This window comes from Micropterus salmoides, unplaced genomic scaffold (genome assembly GCF_014851395.1).
Source record: "Micropterus salmoides isolate LMB-PRFRI ecotype aquatic unplaced genomic scaffold, ASM1485139v1 Ms_hic_scaffold_2920, whole genome shotgun sequence".
Classification (NCBI taxonomy): Eukaryota; Metazoa; Chordata; class Actinopteri; order Centrarchiformes; family Centrarchidae; genus Micropterus; species Micropterus salmoides.
This window is the reverse complement of record NW_024042174.1, coordinates 843-16,731: the sequence shown is the minus strand read 5'-3', so window position 1 is coordinate 16,731 and position 15,889 is coordinate 843. Positions and strand designations below refer to the sequence as shown.

General features: G+C 37.4%; 2 protein-coding genes across 2 annotated transcripts; one reads left to right on the top strand and one right to left on the bottom strand.

Annotated features, from left to right (window-relative positions):
* Positions 1 to 2,008: 2,008 nt before the first annotated feature.
* LOC119882121 (tetraspanin-9) lies at positions 2,009 to 8,358 on the top strand. The gene is made up of 9 exons (XM_038692137.1): positions 2,009 to 2,113; positions 4,056 to 4,097; positions 5,340 to 5,419; positions 5,560 to 5,751; positions 6,144 to 6,218; positions 6,306 to 6,407; positions 6,681 to 6,812; positions 7,729 to 7,812; positions 7,902 to 8,358. Exons 3-9 carry the CDS (start codon positions 5,357 to 5,359, stop codon positions 7,971 to 7,973), a joined length of 720 nt encoding a protein of 239 aa, XP_038548065.1. The 5' UTR covers positions 2,009 to 2,113; positions 4,056 to 4,097; positions 5,340 to 5,356; the 3' UTR covers positions 7,974 to 8,358.
* A 280-nt stretch (positions 8,359 to 8,638) lies between these two features.
* Positions 8,639 to 15,215, bottom strand: LOC119882120 (probable imidazolonepropionase). Its single transcript, XM_038692136.1, has 9 exons — positions 15,003 to 15,215; positions 13,645 to 13,751; positions 13,463 to 13,527; positions 13,102 to 13,379; positions 12,800 to 13,025; positions 12,304 to 12,428; positions 11,095 to 11,188; positions 10,814 to 10,974; positions 8,639 to 9,061 (listed from the first exon to the last, which is right to left on the bottom strand). The coding sequence occupies exons 1-9, from the start codon at positions 15,137 to 15,139 to the stop codon at positions 8,956 to 8,958; spliced, it is 1,299 nt and encodes a 432-aa protein (XP_038548064.1). The 5' UTR covers positions 15,140 to 15,215; the 3' UTR covers positions 8,639 to 8,955.
* Between the last annotated feature and the right edge of the window lie 674 nt (positions 15,216 to 15,889).

The following is a 15,889-nucleotide window of genomic DNA, read 5'->3' as shown; positions in this document are numbered from 1 at the left end:
TGTGGACAGAGAGGACCCAAATGCTGCACTCAGAGGGAAGGAGGTTTATTGGGGGAAAAAAGGGTGAGAGGGACTGGAGTGGAGGGAGAGGAGGACGTCGGGGAAGTACTGGCACGGGGAACCAAGGAGACAGGGGGCCAGGGAGCCGGGGAACACGGGCCGAGGAAGCGAGGAGAGGCAGGGGAACAGGGAGGACGCGAGAGGGAGGTCCGAAGGGGGTGGGCAGTGGATGAGCCCAGCCGAGCGGAGGACGAGGGTGAGTGTACCTGGGAGGGAAACAAACAGAGAGACAAGGTTAGGGGAGACAATGACAAGGCTCAGGGTAAGTTTGAAAAACAAGAAACAAGGAAGCCTGAACACAGGAGTGGCACCAGGTATGGAGCAACGACGATCAAGCAAGGAGGTGTGGAGAACCGGGGTTGAAATACAGGCTGGGATGAGGTTGATTACTGGCAGGTGTGGCAGGCTGACGAGGTGGATGATGGGTTGCAGGTGCAGGTAGTTGGCTGGGCTCAGGAGCAGAGGGAGAGAGAGCACACGGGGGAGAAAACACAGAGAGGCGGGCAGAGAACAGGAAACCGAGGGAAAAAGCAGAAAAACTGATAAAAAGTAGAAAAAACCAGGACACTCACCGTCAGCCGGGCTGCCACCACAACACACTCCACTATTATTATATGGCAGCATAAGTTACTAGTTACATTAAAATACATTCTTACATAAAAAACATAGGAAGAAAGTATAAAATAGTGTGCTTTGTTATAAATTAAACACCCAACAGTTTATACAAGTAGAGCTGAAATGATCATCAATTAATTGACTGACAGAAAATAATTGGAAACTATTTTGATTATCGTTTCTCATTTTTAATGCAAAAAACATTTCATGGTTCCAGCTTCCAAATGACAGGATTTGCTGAATATTTTTTATTTATTTTTAACAAGTTTGAGGTTTGGACTGTTAGGTGGACAAAACAACCATCGTGAAGGTGTCACTTTGGGATCTGGGTAATTGTGACCATTCTCACTATTTAGATTTTTTACAAATCAAAGAATCAATTGATTAATAGAGAAAAAAACTGCAAGTCAATCCATAATCAAAATAATAAGTAGTTGTAGTCCAACAAATAGTTTAAAATTAGCTCCTTGAGGTGGAGCTCAATTTTAAAATGCAGGACTTTTACTTGTAATGGAGTATTCTACAGTGTTGTATGACTTAAGGATCTGAATATTTCCTCCACCACTGACCTTAGTTCATATTGTACTTCAGTGGCGCAAATTCACTAACAAATTTGTAATTAATTAAACAACTAAAACCAACTAAAATGCATGTGAGCCTAAGGCTATTGGGCCCCCAGAGTCTGGGGATCTGACCTTTGTAATAGGGGTCTATTGGAATTCTGTATGCTTATACATACTTTCTATTGATGGTTTCCAAAAAAGGGCATTTCACTAGTAGGAAAACATTACATTTTTAAAATCTATTTCTTGTATTACTACTCAAAGGGTGTACTTGTACATGAATGGCGCCCATGTCTGAATAAAAAGTATTTCGAGACTGAGGTGGGAAAATATGTTTTCTTGGAGGTTTTAACATAGTTGTTAACGTTAGGTTAAAAAAATAAGTTTGCTGTTAGTACAAATTGGAAATGGCCCATTTCGTTGGATGACACTTCTGTACCAAGGACTATTTGTGCTGCAGTACCACAGTTGGCCACTAGGTAAAAATCAGTTGTAGATTAACGTGGATGTGTCATTATAAATTCTTGTTAATCAGCCAGAATAGACAAAAATGTGGCCTATTTTTATGGGTCATATTGACACACAGCCCGGGTCGTTGCCCGGTGGTCCCCTCTCTCCAGCGCCGAGGGTCACGCCTCCTCTCCGGCTCCGTCCTCCGCTGAGCTCCGCCCTTTCTAAAGAAACCCCCTCCTGCTCCTCTTCTTCTCAGCCATCGACGACAGTTCAAAGCGACTTCACTGCACAATTAACACCCGACGGATTTATGTCTTCATATCAGGTGATGCTTGAGGAAAGCAGCAGAAAGTTGGCATGTGAAAGTTTCCGCGGCTGAAACTCGAGACGTTAGGAAGATGGACTCCAGGTCATAGCCGACGGTAGGAAACTATCCCTCTGTTTCCTTTCCTCCTCTCGTTCTCGGCCATGGACATGAAAACAGTCACGACCTGAGCCGCTGTGGAGTGATTTAGTTGCCTGTACGCAAACATCAACTTGTTTTGTTATTGAAAGTGTATCACTAACGCATTATCGACGACGCTGCTTATTTTGTCCTTTTCCAACGCAAAACTTTTGTTAAAACCGCAAACTGAAGTTCAGTCCAGTGACGTCACGTCGAGACAAAGAAAGCCTGTCTGATAATAAAATAAAGTTATCTGCATATATTTATAATCTATAGTATATAGTTTAAATTTAAAAATAATGCAACACCTAGACTAGTCTAGACTATATGCAGTGGGGGAACTAATTACTATAAAGTATTTTATAATATAAAGTATTACTGTAAATTTGGGTACTTTACTTGAGTATTTCCATTTTATGCAACTTACTTCTACTTCACTAAATTCAGTGTAAACCATGGATTTCCAAATTTAGTGATTGTGATTTTTTTTCTGTAAACTGAAGGATGAAGTTACTATTTGATATTTCCTATTATTTAAATTATCCTAGTACTAAAGTTACATAAACTATGTAAAACTCCGGAGATCAGCTGAATAATGCATCTTCACAAAGCTGAAAACAGGGCTGTTGGAGAGATGTGGTTCTCACAGGGCACTAATAGTAAAACACTGCCAGGGACCATTTACTGCACAAGGACTACTTTTACTTTTGATACTCCAAGTACATTTAGATAATAATACTTTCATACTTAAGTAAGGTTGTGAAAGCAAGCCTTTTAATTTGAAGTGGAAGTTGAATGTGGAATTAGTACTTTTACTTTGGTAAAGAATCGGAATACTTCTTCCACCATAGATCTAGGGGCATGAAAAAGGCAGCTATGCACATGACTATAATCCCACATACAACAGCTGGATTTCACAGAGTATTTTAAGAAATGTGTTGAGCATTTTGTGTTTCTTAACTTATCATCATTGAAAATATTGTTTTACTTCTGAATGTATGTATTGTATTGTTTTTTGTATTATTGTCTCTTGGGTATTATTGTCTTTACACTTGTTAAAGCACTTTGTAACTTGTTTTTGAAAAGTGCTCTACAAATAAGGATTATTATTATTATACATTAATGATTTTTTTACTTAAATAAACAAAAAAGCCTTCAGTTGTTTAGGTAAATTCTTATTTTAAATACCTCCCTGTGAATTATGGCACATTTCAATCCTGTGTTTTTATTCTTTTGTTAGTTAATTTTTTTTATTTCTGTGTCATGCCAAACATCTGGCCCATCCCCCATAAGATAAAACACTGCTATTTTACAAAACACCATCTTCTGCGAATACACTGACAACAAGAAAGAACAAATGCTTTCAAATAACATGTTTATGTAGAAACATTCTAAACAGTTAATTTAGATAAAGTATCCAAAGTAAAAAAAATATAAATATATAATATTATATAAAAAAATATATTTAAAAAAATAAACTTAGAAATAGACTAGAGGATGCAGTTACTCTGTTTTAATAATTGTAAAATAAATGTGTTTGCGTGTATGTGTTGGATAAAACAAGCTCTGGAGAATAATGACTGACATGGTTATCTATTTTTCAACTAAACAATTAATCACTAAATCAAAAAAAAAACAATCATTAGATTAATTTCTGACTAAAAAATAACCTCACTTCTGCGTTTACCAACATAACTGTCAGAATCAAGAAACTTAAAATTAGATTGTGCAGTGCGTGGCTGCTTACATTTAAAGCATGTTCTGCACATTTGTGGGTAATATCACTTCCCAGTCCTGTTTTGCATGATCATGGTGAATAAAAGTTGAGTTTTGTTTTTTAGGCCTAAAGCACCACTTTCAGAGATAGTCTGTGTACAATATACAGTACAGTTAAAATGTTTTTCACTTGTGTGTCACAGGTACACCACTAGAGCTCCTCCGTTCCCCTGCTAGTTGAAGTGGTAAGTTTGATCTCCTTCTTGCTGAGATGTGGTTTTCAGCATGACTCTCCAGGGAGAACAAAAATGTTTACTGTTAGTGTGATGTAACAGGAAACAAAAAGATTAGTGAACTGGTGTTTTGTTTGTGGTCATGGTGACACAAACAACCTGAAATAAATGAAAGATGTTGCAAAAGCAGCATTCATTTATGCCTTTTCACTTTCACAAAAAAAACTAACTTCTAGCCAGTTATTGTGACATGATTTTATATAACAGTTCATATTTGTAGCCTTCAATGTAGCTTTCATTAATTGTTTTATCTCTGCACAATGCTGATGTTTGACTAAAGACAAAAATAGACTCAGAATCAGCTTTATTGGCCAAGTATGTGTGCACATAAAAGGAATTTGACTTGGTTTTAATGTTGCACACAGTGTTGGGAAAAGAACAATTTATAGGAAGATAGAAAAAGGTATATAGCTAAAAACAAAGGTCACCAAAGCCAAAGGTAAAAATAAACAAACAACTTATATGTACATACAAATCCTTGTATAAATGAATATAAAAAGCAACAATGACCAACAACATCCAAAGTCAAGTGTTTCTGTAAATTGTAAACCAATAAAATAGTGCAAATTAATAAATATTGACATGAATACAAGAAGTGGTTATGTACAGTATATGCATGTATACATGTCTGTATATACAGCGTATACAGTATATCTCATGTTGTTCATGAGTGGGAGAGGAGTTTTTTGTGTACATAGAGGAACTACTAGAAAGACTTGTCGTTACTCAGCAAACTCCTCTCTCCAACTCTTACTCACATGTTCAGCAAAAGATTTTACTTAATTTTTCTTGTGCATTTTTGTTGAAAAGAGATTTTATCATAATTGTTTTGAATGTTCTACTTCAGATTTGTGAAGTGATTCACTGTTTGGCATCCACTGTTATGGAGTGTCATATTCTGACCATAAAGAAAAGTTTAAAACCAGTATTAACCATTTTGTTTCTTCAACTTTTACTCAGGAGCAAAAATCAGCCTTTACACCTGAAAGAAATAATGATTTGACCTTTTATTGTGATAATTATTATTATCAAACAATGTGAAATTTATTATCATGACAACATTTTTGGCTGTATCACCCAGCCCCTAGATTTAAAAATACAGAAATTACCCTTTAAACATATGGCCAGTGTAAGAGACCTTTCATTAAACTTGAATGTCTTTTCATGTTTTCTCTTTAAATCGTTTTCTTGCAGTGTCTGTCGATTCAATCATGGCTCGTGGTTGCATCTGCTGCGTTAAATACATGCTCTTCCTCTTCAACCTGATCTTCTGGGTAATTATTCCACACACACTGAGTGAGAAAATGTTCTTTAGCTGTGACCGTAAATCTGCAGGAAGATCAGCAAACGCATTAAAGGGTTTCGTTATCAATTAATCAGCAGGAAGTTTCTAAGTTTCCTGTTTGTGTTTCAGCTGGGTGGGTGTGGATTGCTGGGCGTCGGCGTGTGGCTGTCGGTGTCTCAGGGCAGCTTTGCCACCCTGTCGCCCTCCTTCCCGTCGATCTCCGCCGCCAACCTCATCATCACCCTCGGCAGCGTCATCATGGTGACTGGTTTCCTGGGTTGCCTTGGAGCCATCAAAGAGAACAAGTGCCTGCTGCTGAGTGTGAGTATACTACCCATCATCCATCACTGTTTTTATTTTATCAGTTTTAGTTTGAGTATTCTTTAGTCATGTTGTGTTGGAATTTTTAATGTTTGAGCAGCGTGACTTAGGAGGAGTGTGACATTTAAACATTGCAACATTATATTGTGAAACTTTGCTACAGGTATTATTGTACTGGTAATAAGACAAAAGTCAAGATCCACTGCCAAACTTCATGTTTAATTTTCGCAATTTACTTCTAAATGCTCAGATGAAGTATAATTTTAACCAGGGAGCTCATATTTACAATGTTTTGCATCGACACAAATTTGAGTTTAGTGTATCATGCATGTTCGCTCTCATGTTGAAGCTTTATCTGACACTTTTCTTCTTTGTCCAACGATTTTCTTCAGTTTTTCATTGTTCTGTTGATCATCCTCTTGGCCGAACTTATCCTCCTCATCCTGTTCTTTGTCTACACTGACAAGGTAAGACTCGCTTATTAATGGTCCTCTCCTGCTGTGAGTGTGTGCCTATATATCCCATAATCCACCTCTTTACCCCTGTTTGCCCAGGTGAGTGAAAATGCCAGACAGGACCTGAAAGAAGGGTTGGTGCTATACAACACAGATAACAACGCCGGGCTGAGGGATGCATGGAACACCATACAGGGAGAGGTATATTACACATGAAAGGAAAGTCCCTTTAAAGGCTTGAAAAAGTACAGAGAAATATGGATGTAAAATTTAATTTAATTTAAGATAGCAAAACAAGTCCTCTGCTTGTTTTATATGTATATATTTTAAAGTTATTTCTTGCCATTTCATTTTATAATCCAACTTTAACTTTATTATCACCCTGTAATGCATTTTATAACCTCAGAGTTAAATTGTGTTTGTTATGCAGTTATATAAAATTACTGTTTTCCTTCTTTCCTGCCCGTGCACTAGTGGCAATGTTGTGGAGTCAACAACCACAATGACTGGTACACTGCCCTGCATGACAACGTGGTTCCTGACCGCTGCTGCCAGCAGTTTTACCAGGGCTGTGGACGCAACGCCTCCAATACGTTCTGGACGCGGGTCAGTTTGTGTGGTTATAAAGTCTTAAAATTGGTATTAAAGTTCTACTCTGTTTAGTTCTATTAACTCTAAAGGAATAGCTCAGCATTTTGGGAAATATGATTATTTGCTTTCTGTTGATACCACTATCCTGTTTGTATGCTGTATATGAAGCTACAGTCAGCAGGAGATTATCTGATTAGCTTAGCCTTGCATAAAACAAAGACTGGAAGTGGGGGGAAACAGGTAGACTCACTGACTGTCGGCCTACTAGCACCTCTAAGTGACCTTTATGGGTGCCTATAGGGGGATTTTTTCCCCCTATAGACAGACCCAGGGTAGCTCTATCCAGCCTTTATGCTGAGCTAAACAGGCTGCTGGCTGTAGATTAAAACTTACTCTATGGACACGAGTGGTATTGATTTTCTCATCCAACTCTCACCAAGAGAGCCAATAAGCTAAGATTTCCAAAATGTGAAATGGTTCCTTTTGAACAAGGAGCTTGAATTATTTGTAACTGCCCTTTAGACCAACAGAAGTCTTTGTCACTGCAAGACAAAGACTACTGATGGTTTAAAGAGTGGGAATATATCACCAGAGGTGAGGGTGCAGTTATTGTTTGTTTTTTATTGGTGAAGTTTGTGTCAGAACCAACATCTTTTCACCTGGTGTGCATTTACGACAGTCAGTGTCTGTGAAACTAAAAAGACACCACAAGATTAAAAAACAAACAAGTCATGAAACATCAGTGTGAGTCTGTGTTTTGTTATTTGGTGTTAAACAAGACCTTAAGTCTATGCGGATTTCAAATGGTTAGACTAAACATAAGCAGAAAAATGTAGTTTTGTAAACTCTATAGTGAAACAATGAAAGCAAGAGTTGAATACCTTCTGATATTCAGTACTTTTTTCTCCCTTCCTAATTACGGTGTTTTCAGGGCTGCTATGATAAGGTAGAGGAGTGGCTGGATGACAACAAACATCTTCTGGGAACCATCGCCATGTGTGTGCTGGTCATACAGGTAAGCTACTCTTTATGTAGCACTTACACAAAGTCTTAAACAGCACTAGTTCATTTGTTTTTAATATGGGTTTATTGTCGTTTTCCCAGCTCCTTGGTATGGCTTTCTCAATGACGCTTTACCAACAGATCCACCGAGCAGGGAAGAAGTATGAAGCCTGATGGGATTAACGGGGTCATACTGTCAAAATTGGTTACATAAAATATCAGTCGGCCATATGTGTTACCCCTCACCTTTTGTTTATAGTAAAAATAAGCCAGTTATTGTGTTACACTGCAGTCTTTTATCTCACATTTTCATCTATCCACCATTTATTGTTGTGAATAGCAATTGAACTAGTTTTCCTTTGTTTTGCTTTTTAAAATCACATTATAATTTGTGATGAGGATTGGCCTCTGGTAATCAGAGCAGAGAGAAAAAATTGAGAATAGTTTTGTTTGGTTGTTGAAAGCAATAATTATCAAAATATAATGTATGGATCCATTTAGATTTTTATTAAAAGCATTGTGTACTAACATGTTCAATAAAAGCACTCTTTATAAAAGTTAGAATAATTTGTGGTAGTGTTTTGATTCAGGTGTTGTGATAATTACTGACTCGTGACTTTTGTTTTCTTCCACTCTTCATTTTTGGTATCTGCCTTCTCTCTGATTGTCAAACCCCAGCTCTTTGATTATACAGATAAAAACAGGGTGAGCATCTGGTCATTTCAAATGTCAACAAGGGTAAATCAATTAACTCTTTGATCACTTGAGGTGCAAATATTTTACCTGTGTCTTAGGTAATAATGAAATTCCTCTGCTTGCTGAAGTCATAGAATAACTGATAACTTAAAATGCTTTTTACTGACAGAACGTGTGTGTGCTCTACATTACAGAAACAGATACATGAATAGAGAGACAGGTTTTAATCAACAGTTAACATGTTTCCAATGGGTTAAATATAAACAGCCAGCTGCCATTTAGCTTAGCATAAATACTGGAATTGGTGAAACCAGCGCAGACTCCAGGACTTAGACAGCACAGCTACTGCTTTCCTGACACAGTATTCCTTTAAAATCACAGCTGAATATATGTCGTTATCTGATCAGTATTATTAATAGTACCTTTACTTATCTGAATCAGTCAGCAGATTATTTTCTGATTATAAATCCATGGTTCTGTCATTATCAAAGACGACGTTGCCTTTGATGACAACATAACGGATTAGCTCCTGATGTCCTCCCAGCTGATAGATCAGATGCTCCCATCTACACAAAAAAAACAGAGGATCAGTTTTACACACATACAAAAACAGTAAATACTTAACGTGTGCCATACTAGTTTGTAAGAATAAAACCTCTATACAAGCTGATGCTGTTGTAATGACAACAAAAAGCATACTAAGTTCTAATTAATACATTAATATAAATAGTTAAACTTCTTTTTAAACTTTATTTTAGTTAGAAGTAAAGGTTAAATCAGTTGATTTAGCGTTACTTATATAAGGTGAAATTTGCATATAGCATTTTGTGATCTTATCAAACATCTTATTCACTCTTACTATTATCACTAAGACTATGTTCTTACTCAACCTGTATGCTAAAGTAATGGATACAAAAATCCTGCAAATGCCCAATTAGTATACAAAGCTAGAGTTTTGTACAGGATGCCGGCAGCAGTGTAATAATAAATGAACTTTGGGGTTTCACAGACTGTCTTAGATACATGGCTCTTAATAGATAAGGCTCTGCTAGATCTGCTGTTCTCTTGATTTATTAGATCTAATTAATGATTAGTGATGTTCACTTTAGTCTGAGGTATTTGAGGCATAAAATTCTAGCTTGAATTCTGGCATGAGGGACAATATTTCGCTCAGAGGTATGAAAACAAAAAATAAATTTCTAAAATACCAAATAATAATGACACTGTCACCATATTAGCTATAACCTTTCATGAAAGAGGATCCTTGTTGGTTGACTTGTTTGTATCTCTGGCAGTAAAGCCAGATTTGATATACCTTCTGATTCTTTTTACCATGAACCGACAACATGCATTGCAGCAAACCTGAAAACAGCTGGGGTTTTTTTTTTTTTTTTTTAAGAGATGATGACTTAAAGAATATGATGCATTGCTATAGATTAAACTACTCAACAGTATATAGTTGCCATTTTCCTGCAGAATAAGTACTTTTACTTTTGATACTTTTAGTAAACTTAGCCAATAATACTATCATACAATATACTTTTACTTAAGGTTTTGAATGCAGCACTGGGTTGCACCAGCCATGTGTAAGTTCTGTCCTAAGTAACACTAGAGACTTATTAGTAAATACTAGTAAGTTTGAAACTATATCCGCTACTAAAATTGCTTGCAGCAAGGTTACTTGGGGCAGAACCTAACTAGTGTCAACATAAAGTTGTAACTAAGGCAAGTGGCCAATCAACGATCACTGTTCTCTTGTCATGGTTACCATGCCCATTAGTTTTCTGGCAGGCCTTTGCCACTTGGTATCGTAGCTCACTGTAGAGTGAGCTAGATCAATATTGAAATATATCAATAAATAAGGTATCTACTGGATTACTGTGGTGCAAAACGGCATGCAATTTATGAAAAATGATGATGTGGGCCAGAAAAACAGATGTTTTACTATTAGTGAGTATAATTCTGTGGCATATTATGATTTACACCTACCCTGGGGCATGAGTACGTATTTGCTTGTTACTTAGAGTTTTGTTGTAACTTATCTCTGTGGTGCAACTGCTTTTTAGTAATGCATAATTTTTATTTTAGTAATGCATAAATCACAACAAACTAATTTACATTTTAACTAGTTTGAATTTACAAAGAGATTGTGCAACAGGCTGCAGTAGTTTGACTTGTAGTGGAATATTTTCACAGTGTGGTTAGTACTTTTACTTAAGCAAAGGATCTGAATACTTCTTCCACCATTGCACATGGGACAAAAAATAAATTATTTTCTGTGGATGTCAATCGTGACTACTTTTTCTGTCCTGATTTACCGTGTGGTGTTGAGGATCAGCAGGTCTCCATGTTTGTTGACCTCCAGGGAACCATGTGTGTGGGAGCACCGAAGGGCGTAGGCTGCATTGATGGTGGCTGCAGCCAAAGCCTCCGACATGGACATCCTCATATTGACACAGGCCAGGTGCATGACTATCGGCTGAGGAAGACAGAGAGGACAGCACAAATATAAAGAGGATAGAAAGTATGAGTTGTTACCATCATGCACCACTCCTCTGCTTTTCACCCTTCCACCTCACACCTGTCCTGTTGCACTCACCATGGAGCAGCAGTAGGCATTGGGGTTGAAATCACTGCCGAGGGCAACAATAACTCCAGCTTCCAACATGTCTCTGGCCCGAGGCTGGGGCAGCCTGAACACACACACAGATTATCAGACAGTGGGAAACTTGACTTGCAGTCAGGGCACAAGATAAAACATACAAGGATCAGAATAAACACCACAATTACACAAAAGATGCACACACAGAAATAAAATGTACCAAGTACATACAATACACTATAAATAGGCCTACATTAAAAACATTGTTAAACAATGGTGGAGGAAGTATTCACTTAAGTAAATTGACTTGAACAAAAGTGCTAATACCACACTGTGAAAATACTCCATTACAAATAAAAGTCCTACATTTTAAATCTTAAGAAAAGTACATAATTTTAATCAGGAAAATATACTTGGTTTTTAAAAAAAAGTATTATGTACTTTTGCAGAAAAATGTCACGTGATATTATATATCATTAAATTTCTATTATGATACATAATTAATGTAAAAGCATTGTAGTTAGTTGGAACTAATTTTATACTATTTTGTATCAGACTGCAACAAATGATTATTTCATTTTTTTCAATTAACTGATTGTTTAGTTTGAAAAAAAAAATAGTGAGAATCACAATTTCCCAGAGCCCAAAATTGTTTAAAAATAAATGAAGATTATTAAAATAATCAAAAGGGTAAACAGCAAATACACCCTTTTGGCAAGCTGGAACCATGAAATGTTTTTTATCAATTATCAAACTAGTTGTGTGGTGTAATCTGTAATAAGACATGGGAAACGTATCTACATTCAACACGTGGCAGGTTTACCTAACATGTGCTCTTCTTCATACACAGGATATACTTGCATTCCCAGCACAGACTGGACACTTCGGCACAACCAAGTTTCCAAAATAATAAACTCAAATGTTTAATAGCCAAAGTTGCCAAATCCTTTTGTCAATTGACTTGTTTAATTGATAGCTCCAGCTCTACTTTTGTAACTAACTAACTGTTTGGTGTTTTAATTTATAACAAAGCATCATATTTTATATGCTCTATGGGTTTTGCTAAAAATGTATTTGTAAAGTATCCTAACTAGTAACTTAAGCTTTATAATTGTAGTGGAGTAGCAGTAAAAGTACACAAGTAAAGTACATCTACCTCAGACGTTTACCTAAGTAGGTCAGTACTTGAGTAAATGTACACAATACCGTAGAATATACGCTGTGGTTGGCAGAAGGACTGCAGCAGTTCTTGCTGCTGCCATGGCAGCGATCCCCTCGTCTGTGACCTCCTCCAGGTGACTGATGGCTAAGGCTCCGAGCTCTGCACCCAGCTGACACACACATACTCACTGAGGTTAATTGTTGGTAATGTAGGCACAACATTTTGACAATGAAGAAGAATGTGTGGAATAAATAAAAAATACAAAACTGGTTTTGCTTCATCAATTTAACTGTTTTAAGGTTAAAATGTAGTTTCCAGTTTTTGTCAAAACTGTTTTAAAGAGATGTTTATGCTAATATAAGGTCATTTTGGAGGCTGTAGCTGGTCTAAATAAAAAAAAAAAAATTTGTCTACCCTCACTGATATAAATAGGGTGGACAAAATATTAGAAACAGAATACATCAGAGACAGATATTTTTAAGCTCGTGTCCCCCAAGTGGCCAAAAACACAATAAATACAGCTTCAGGGGTAAGTGATACCTGAGCAGAGTTCATAGGATGAAGCTCATCTCCGTGGAAGTTGATGTTGAGGCCCATGTCTTTGCCAGCCTGCAGGATGGAGCGAGTAGAGTTGAGGTCAAACACTCCCTGCTCACAGAACACGTCTATGTTGTCGACTCTGAGAGTCCCAGCAGACATCTGTTCTTTCAGCCGTGGCAGCTGAACCTGCAGGATGTCCTCTGTGGCTTCTGCAACTGTCTTCCCCCTGAATAAAAAGGATGGTAAAGATCTATTTTTCAAGATGTGATGTGAAATTAGAGAAGTTTGAGGATGGTCCTTACTTGGGCACTGCATGGGCTCCACAGTAGGTTGAGGAGATGTTGATGGGCAAGCTCTGTCTGGCCTGCTCGATCACTTCCAGCATCTTCAGCTCAGTCTGCAGTTCCAGGCCATATCCGCTCTTACACTCCACCAGGGTAGTACCAGCCCGCTGCATCCGGACCAACCGGCTGCAGAGGGAGGCCAGCAGCTCAAAAGACCTCGCGGCTCGAGTGTGCTCCACCGTGAAGTGGATCCCTCCACCGGCCCGGTGGACGTCCATGTAGGTGGCACCTGCCAGCTGCAAGATTACCATGCATTTCATTGAAATCTTAGCTGCAGTTGTGAAGCTAAGGTTTAAAAAATGGTGAAAACACGATTTACCTTCATTGCAAATTCATGCACCCTGTCTCCAGCCCAGACTGGATGGGTGTGGGCGTCAACCAACCCTGAAACAACACGTTTCTTGAAATGCTAATCACTGGTATTTTGTGATTGTATTGACAGTCCATGTAGGCTGCTGTTGAGCAGATGTGCAAAAAACATAAACCACAGGTGATACTCACCGGGCAGGACACACATTCCTGTAGCATCAATTACTTTGTTAAATGACTCTTCTGAATACTGTGCTCTGATGAGTTCAGCAGGTCCCACAGCCTTAATCAGCCCATCGCTGTTGTCGCAAAGAAATTAGTTACTTTCATGTCAACATTCACTTGGAAGTCCAGCTTAGACTAATGAAAGCTGAGCCTGAGATGTTCTAAAATGGCCACCGTACAGACAAACCTTTGTCACAACATGGAATTTCATCTAGAACCACCATCATGCCAAACTTTACATTTGTTGCCCCACTAGTGGTAAGTAAATATGATATATATCTTATTAATAAAGAGAATAATTTTTGAAAAATACTGTAGAAATCTGAGGTAATTTACTAAAGTATTTCTATTTTATGCAACTTAAAACCTCCACTCCACTACTTCTCAGAGGCTAATATTGTACTTTTTACTTTTCTACATTTGTCTGACAGCTTCAGATTTTTAATATATTCGTTTTTTTATACCCTTCCTGTCCAGTCTAAACCATGTATCTCTCTGTATTTGGTGGTTTTAAATTTTTCCTGCTAAACTGAAAGATTAAGTGTTCCTTCATGGGATTTGAGAATTATTACTTCTTAATAATAAAAAAAATCACTGGTTGAAAAACCATTAGCTGCAAAATGCATTGCCACAAAACTTGCCATATTTAAGTTGCCTTAAATCTCTCGATCAGTAAAATGCAACAAAATCATCAGATATAATAGTGAAACACTGACAGCAAACATTTAACTGCACAATTAGTACTTTTACTTTTCATTCTTCTGCTAATACTTACTTTTACTAAAGATTTTGAATGCAGGACTTTACTTGAAGTGGAGTATTTTCACAATGTGGTAGAACTTTTAACTAAGTAAAATGATTTAAGTACTTTTTCAACCGCTGCAAATATTTAAAACAAGTATTTAAGGTAATTAATTTAATATTAAATGTAAATGCCCAACTGCTTAGGAAATTGTGCCATTAATAAAATCAATACCAATGTCAAGTTTTCATCCATCCAGTTATTTGTGTCAGGGTGTAATGAGTCACTACAACCTGTAGGGGCCACCATTGTGCATTGTTTCACATGACTCCTGTACTGCAGTAAATACAATCCTTTAGCATGCACAATATATACATAAAACCTTCACAACCTTCAGATCAAGCTTTGCAGATATTGCTTGTGCAGCTACATAGGTGAGAACTAGTTATCTGCGCAACATTTCTTCAACAACAAAGTTATTTGGCCTGGTAACTACCAGTAACCTCACTGTTCAAATCATGCTTCTCTCATAGTATAAAGTACTCCCAGGTCTCTCTCTTAAATTGTGGTTTAGAAAACTTACCTCCCGATCACTACACTGCCATTTTCAATAACACAAAGATTTTGCATCCCATGTTTGGTCAAGTACTTCTCTCCATTGTTGCAGATCAGAACCAACTGTTTGGCATTCTTCACCAATAGGCTGTAATTACTAGACATTTTGATTCATCCAAGGCAGAGACACTTACTTCAGACTGACTGGCTTTAAGCTAGTTTGGGAACAGGCAAATATTTGTCAAGGAGAGCAGAGTTTAAAGTGCACACAGAGGGGAGGTGCTTCTGCCACAGACATCAGAGATCTCTGTAGTTGCAGTGTTAAGTAATAATTAAAGAGAAATATGTTTGTTTTGTTAGATATCACATGCATAAACCACAACAATCAGGTTTTAAGAAAGGGTATATTCATTTATTGTGTCTGTATCACAACGTCACAACATAAAATTGGCCTCACATACAGTAAAAAAAAAAAACAATTGAAAGAAATTGGAAAAAAAAAAGAAAAACTGCTTGAAAAATAACCACAAACCCAATCGTTCATTTGTTTCACATGGTGAAAACACATCGACTCAACTACGAGGTACAAATCACACTCAGACAAAACAGGCGGAATCTTCTTCACCAACATCACTCCCTCATTTCTCCGTCCTCCTCTTCTTCTTCTACACCTCTGATGTACAAAACATTATTGCACCTGTGTGTATGAAATAAACCTGTTAGCACACAGTACTGTTGCAACTGGCAGCAGGGAAAAAGAACAACGGGTAGATCATGTAGTGCTCCCCTGCCACTGTCATCTTTGAAAAGTGCCATGCTAACTATTAATACAAGTTAAACTAGGCAGTTGGAATCTTAAAGCCATAAAAACAACTCTGCATTGTTGTTTAGCAAATAAAACTGCTCAGATTTTAA